Below are 6,733 nucleotides of genomic sequence, written 5' to 3' on the forward strand. Positions count from 1 at the left end.
TTTTAAGATTTATTTATTTTTTCCTTTGAAAAGTCAGATTTACACAGAGACATAGAGAAAGATCTTCCATGTGCTTGTTCACTCCCCAGCTGATCACAACGACTGGAGCTGAGCCAGGAGCCAGGAACTTCTTTCCAGATCTCTCACACGGGTGCAGGGTCCCAAGGCTTTGGGCTGTCCTCCACTGCTTTCCCAGGCCACAAGCAGGGAGCTGCATGGGAAGTGGAGCAGCCGGGATTAGCACTGGCATCCATATGGGATCCTCGTTTGTTCAAGGCAAGGACTTTAGCTGCTAGGCCACAGCACTGGGCCCAAGACATGTAAATCTTATCACAATAGTTTTTGTTAGCTTTTATAACCTTCTAAACATTTTATCTCTGAAATATTTGCCTCCAGGGGTTTGGCATAGGGGATTGGGGCTGAACTCCTGGCTCTGTCTGGCAAGCTAAAGTTCATTCCAGAGTAGCATCAATGAGGCTCCTTGGACTCTCCCCTGGCAGGTGGCGTCTGATCTTATCCTGCTTTAGGGTTGAGAAGACTGAGGGGATGAGGGCAGGGCAGATGTTCCTCGTTGCTCCACCCTCCAGAGGCAGGGCCATACTAGCAGCCCCACCTCTGCTTCCCCTGAAGCCACAGACCACAACTGTCCTTTCAGGGATTGCAATGGCCAGACCCGGGATCACACTGCTGTTGCTCCTGCTGGTATGGGCGACTGCCTGCAGTGCCCAGCCGAGAGTGGCCCAGGCCAAGACCGAACTCCTCAATGTCTGCATGAACGCCAAGCACCACAAGGAAAAGCCAAGCCCTGAGGACAAGTTACATGAGCAGGTGGGCTGGTTGGGAGGGTGGTCTGGGGGCTGAGGGCGCTGGTTTGGGAAGAAAAAGTCAAGAGAAGGAAGGGTCTGGGCCCATTCCATGGTGGACGTGGGCAGACCCTCTGAGGAGACCTCTGTCTTGCTTGAAGGCAGGTGGTTATTTGTCCTCAAGAGCTTGGTGCCAACATCAGCATGATGCCAGTAGCTCGCCTTAGGGGTTGTTAGGTTCGTGTGTTGCACAAATAAGGAAGCAGGTCCGGAGAGGAGCTCGGTAAAGGTGACTGGGGAGTCCCACGCTGGGACTGGTTTTGATGTCAGGACTGCAATCCTGCAGGGATCGAAGAGAGGAAGATGTTCCCTTTTCTCACCGGGTACCTTGTCTGCCAGGTCTGACCAGAGCTGGGAGGTGGGTCTCTTACAGCTGGGAGGGGAGGTGCTGAACCCTCACTTTAGCACATCTGGCAAAAACTTGGGCTGCTGCTCTCGCAGATGCACTTGAGATTTCCTTCCTGTAATAGTTTGTTTAGGGACACCCTCTTAATATCCTGGCTAAATATTGTACTAAAACCATTAAGATGCCCTCACTGTAAAGGGGAAGCTAAGGAATCAATTATAACCTGCATTTCACTGCATGCATTTCAGTGCGCATTTGACTCCATTCATAGTCGTGATTAGAACTCCATTTGCCTTTGTTTGGGATCACTGAGCTGCCATTAGCAGCTGATGGTATAACCTGGCTACTCACATAACTGACTTGATTGTTTTGTTTTACATAACTGACTTGAAATTAGCTTTTATTTTTTAAAAAAAAGATTTATTTTTATTGGAAAGGAAGTTCTACAGAGTGAAGGAGAGACAGAAAGATCTTCCATCTGCTGGGCTCGGCGCGATAGTGTAGTAGTTAAAGTCCTTGCCTTGCACGTGCAAGGATCCCATATGGTCGCTTTCCATCCAGCTCCCTGCTTGTGACCTGGGAAAGCAGTCCAGGACGACCCAAAGCCTTGGGACGCTGCACCCACGTGGGAGACCAGGAAGAGCTCCTGGCTTCAGATTGGCCAGATTGTGCGGCTGCTTGGGGAGTGAACCATCGGACTGAAGATCTTCCTCTCTGTCACTCCTCCTCTGCATATCCACCTTTCCAATTAAAAATAAATAAATAAATAAATAAAAATCTTCTATCTGCTGGTTCACTCCCCAAGTAGCTGCAACAGCCACAACTGAGCCAATCTGAGGCCAGCAGCCAGGAGCTTCTTCCGGGTCTCCCATGCGGGTGCAGGGTCCTAAGGCTTTGGGCCATCCTCCAGTGCTTTCTCAGGCCCTCAGCAGGGAGCTGGATCAGAAATGGAGCATCTGGGACTCAAATTGGCACCCTCTTGGGAAGTTGGTGCCAGGAACCAGCCTTTTATGCCACTGCTCTGGCCCCATAAATAAATCTTGAAAGAAAGCAAGTAAAGGGGAGTCCAGCATGATGGCTCAATGACTAAATTCACCCCTTGCATGTGTCAGGGTCCAATACGGGTGCCAGCTTGTGTCCCAGTTGCTCCACTTCCCATCCAACTCCCTGTGTGTATCTTGGGAAAGTAGTGTAGGATGGGCAAGGCCTTGTGACCCTGCACTTGTGTGGGAGACCTAGGAGAAGCTCCTGGCTCCTGGCTTCTGGCTTCGGATCAGCTCAGCTTCAGCCATTGCAACCCTTTGGTGAGGGAACTAATGGATGAAGGATCTTTCTTTCCATAAATCTGACTGATCTGCCTTTACAATGAAAATAAATACATATTTAAAAAAATAGAAAGGAAGGAAAAAAGAAAATGCTCCTTGGTTAAAACAAAACAAAAAAAAAGACTCGATTATTGCATGCATCACTGTTGTAGTGCCTGGTAGGAGGTAGGAGTTCTATCAGGTGTTGTACCCAGATTTTGAGATCCCCAGAAATCATAAGGAGTCTGGAGTTGATCCAAGTGCACAAGGATGGTTTACTGAAGCTCAGCATATCCGAGCCTGGGTTCTTGGTTGAGAGCAGGCAGCTAGCCTGGCACCAACAACCCTTACCAGGAGTGTTTCCCAGAACAGAACATTCAAAGGGTTTTTATAGGGGCAGTCCACAATAGCTTGAAAAGGGGAAATTTATAATAGTGTACAAGGTGAGGGGAAATAGCACACGTTCTCTACCTATCTTGGCTGAATAGCCCATGCACCCACTTAATTATTTGGAGCCACCTGTGAGATAACCAGACTTAGGTGGGTCTTGATTCATAAGAATTGGGACCCATCAGTGCTAAAGGTCACATAGGCCATTTAGCCTACAAGCTCATACAGTTTCTTAGTAGCAATGAGCCATGAACAAATGGTTGGGATTTTGATACTGAGGTTCTTCACCAGATTTTTTTTTTTTAAGATTTACCTATTTTACTTGAAAATCAGAATTGCATAGAGAGATCTTCATCTCTTGGCTCATTCCCCAGATGGCTGTAACATCTAGAGCTGAGCTGGTTCAAAGCCAGGTGCATCTTCTGAGTCTCCCACATTAATTCAGGGGCCCAAGGACTTAGAACATCCTCTGCTGCTTTCTCTGCCCATAAGCAGGGAGTTGGATCATAATTGGAGCTGCTGGGACTAGAATCGTGCCCGAATGGGATGCTGATGACACAGGCAGAGGACTAGCTTGTTATACCACTGCATTGGCCTCTTGTGAACAAGATTTTTTGCAGAAAAAGCCCTCAAGACTAGTTGTAAGTGTAGACCACCTTCCCCACCCCCGGCTGCAAACCTGGGTCTGCTCATCAGACAGGCAGAGCCAATCACTGGCACTGGTTGGTGGAAGAAAGTAGGCATTTATTTACTAAGTGCAGGAAAAGCAGCTCAGACAGCTGTTGCTTAATTCTCCCAGGCTCCTGAGGGTTGGGGTGAAGGCTCGTACTGACTAAAGTTGGAATTGAGAAGTACGCGTTCAGCTGCTTGCCTTTTCCTGTTGGTCAGTGGACTGTGTGGCCTTCCTTTGCTTGATCAGCAATGTCCTGTTCTTCAGGGAAGTTTTAGATGGCACTGTGGGCTCCTGGCTGGCAGCTACATTCAGGGAAAAGTTGTTTTCTGCCCTGGGCAGGAATTTTCCTGAAGCAACGCCCAGTGAGCCAACATTCACCATTTATATGTTAATTGCTGGAGCCTTTTCCTGGGCCAATTGCAAAACTCCTTCCATTTAGTAAATTCCTTGGAAGTGGTTAATCCTAAAGGAAGTGCTGGTACCTGAGCTAAGGTGAGCTTGGGGTGAGATGAAGGTTATTTCTTTCTTCTTCTTCTTTTTTTTAAGATTTATTTATTTATTGGAAAGTCAGATACACAGAGAGGAGGAGAGAGACAGAGAGGAAGATCTTCCGTCCAATGATTCACTCCCCAAGTGAGCGCAATGGCCAATGCTATGCCGATCCGAAGCCAGGATCCAGGAACCTCTTCCTGGTCTCCCACATGGGTGCAGGGTCCCAAACCTTTGGGCTGTCCTTGACTGCTTTCCCAGGCCACAAGCAGGGAGCTGGATGGGAAGTGGAGCTGCCAGGATTAGAACTGGCGCTCATATGGGATCCCGGGTGTGTTCAAGGCGAGGACTTTAGCTACTAGGCTATGCCTCCGGGCCCGAAGACTATTTCTTGCCTCTGCTTTAGGGACATAAGAATTGGGGTTTGGGTGGCTCCGCTCGGTGGCCTAATGGCTAAAGTCCTCACCTTGAACACGCCTGGATCCCATATGGACGCTGGTTCCAATCCCGGCAGCTCCACTTCCCATGCAGCTCCCTGCTTGTGGCCTGGGAAAGTAGTGGAAGATGGTCTAAGCTCTTGGGACTCTGCACCCACATGGGAGACCTGGAAGAGGTTCCTGGATCCTGGCTTTGGATCGGCACAGCACTGGCCGTTGTGATCACTTGAGGAGTGAACCAGTGGACAGAAGATCTTCCTCTCTCCTCCTCTCTGTATATCTGACTTTGTAATGAAAAATAAATAAATCTTAAAAAAAAAAGAAGAATTGGGGTTCAACTTTTCTTAAGATTTATTTATTTTTATCGGAAAGATAAATTTACAGAGTGAAGGAGAGACAAAAAGATCTTCCATCTCCTGGTTCACTCCAGCTGGAACTGAGCTGGAGCTGAGTCTCTTCTGGGTCTCCCACAGGGGTGCAGAGTCCCAAGGACTTGGGCCATCTACCACTGCTTCCCAGACCATTAGTAGGTAGTTGGAAAGAAAGTGGAGTAATTGTTACACAAACTGGCTCTTAAAGGAAAGGTGGAGGCTTGGCCTGTGGGGGCCCTGCACTTCAATTTGAACTAGTAAATTGTGTCCTGATTGCACCTTGTGGGCTCCCAATTTTTGAGAGTCTCCTCCCCCAACAGGGCCCCTGGGGTAATTATTTTCAGGAACGACTAGATTGGGGACTCAGTGCTAACTGAAGGGAGACCTGCGGCCTGTGGACTTCAGCCTTGTGTCTTCTCTGTGCAGTGCAGTCCCTGGAGGAAGAACTCCTGCTGCTCCTCGAACACCAGCAGTGAGGCTCACAAGGACATATCCTACCTCTACAGATTCAACTGGGACCACTGCGGCAAGATGGAGCCCGCCTGCAAGCGGCACTTCATCCAGGACACCTGCCTCTATGAGTGCTCCCCGAACCTGGGGCCCTGGATCCAGCAGGTGCAAGCTTCCTCCGGGTATCCCTAGCCCAGAAAGGGAGCTTTCCAGACACCTATGTAAGTTGGTCCTATCACAGCTGGTTTTTCTGAGTCCTTCTTCTCTATTGAAATCCCCCAGGTGGACCAGAGCTGGCGCAAAGAGCGCATCTTGAATGTGCCCCTGTGCAAAGAGGACTGTCAGCGCTGGTGGGAGGACTGTCGCACCTCCTACACCTGCAAGAGCAACTGGCACAAGGGCTGGAATTGGACCTCAGGTGAGGGCTGGGATGGGGCAGGGAGGCAGGTGTTTGGAGGTACAGGAATGGGTATGTGAAATGTGTGGTGACAGGATTGACAGAACCAAGGAGACCTCTGGGCTCAGTTGGCTAAGTCTTCCCTCCTCCCTGTAGGATTTAACCAGTGCCCGGTGGGAGCTGCCTGCCACCCTTTCCACTTCTACTTCCCTACACCTGCTGATCTCTGTGAAGAAATCTGGAGTCACTCCTACAAGCTCAGCAACTACAGCCGAGGGAGTGGCCGTTGCATCCAGATGTGGTTCGACCCGGCGCAGGGCAACCCCAATGAGGAGGTGGCCAGGTTCTATGCTGAGGCCATGAGTGGGACTGGACTACCAGGGACCTGGCCTCTTCTGCTTGGTCTTGCCCTTCTACTGCTCTTGCTGCTCAACTGAGTCCGTCCTAATGTGTGTTGGGTCAACTCCATGGCTCCCAGCTCTCAGGACCTCTCCATGTGACAAGTTTAAATAAACCAAAAACTCCCCATGTGCCACGTGAATTAATTGGGGGTGAATGGGGACATTTTACTTCCCAATTCTCACTGATTGAAGCCAGTTACACTTGGTCAGTTGCCAGCTCTGACACTTGCTAGAGATGAGCCAGATACATAATCATTCTTTCAGCCAAGGACATGTTCATAATCGCTGTAGTTCTAGCCAAGCGTTGAGCTGACGATTTTCCCATTTGAATTGGACCCACACCTGCTAGAGTTGATTACAGTACTGTGCTCAACTCTGCCACATATTTCCCATATATTTATTCCAATAAGGTATATACGATATTTGCATTTGACTTATGTGGAAACATACCTTAAGGAACATGACCAGAGCTCCCCTCTGCAGAAGAGCTGGCCTTCCATCCCACGCAGTGTGGCCCTTGAGCTCTTTCCCATGTGCAATGAGTAAATGCTACCTTGAAGCAAGTATTGGGCTACAGTTGGGCCAGGAGAGCAGGGGTTATGTTGGTTTGGC

The 6,733-nt window shown here is 49.3% G+C and overlaps 1 protein-coding gene across 1 annotated transcript; it reads left to right on the forward strand.

The window, feature by feature from the left end:
• The first annotated feature begins 651 nt into the window (after positions 1 to 651).
• LOC121145353 (folate receptor alpha-like) lies at positions 652 to 6,248 on the forward strand. Its single transcript, XM_040964109.1, has 4 exons — positions 652 to 828; positions 5,300 to 5,488; positions 5,606 to 5,741; positions 5,877 to 6,248. Exons 1-4 carry the CDS (start codon positions 664 to 666, stop codon positions 6,155 to 6,157), a joined length of 771 nt encoding a protein of 256 aa, XP_040820043.1. The 5' UTR covers positions 652 to 663; the 3' UTR covers positions 6,158 to 6,248.
• The last annotated feature ends 485 nt before the right edge of the window (positions 6,249 to 6,733 follow it).

Source organism: Ochotona curzoniae, unplaced genomic scaffold (assembly GCF_017591425.1).
Source record: "Ochotona curzoniae isolate NIBS_2020 unplaced genomic scaffold, NIBS_Ocur_1.0 scaffold_3223, whole genome shotgun sequence".
Lineage (NCBI taxonomy): Eukaryota > Metazoa > Chordata > Mammalia > Lagomorpha > Ochotonidae > Ochotona > Ochotona curzoniae.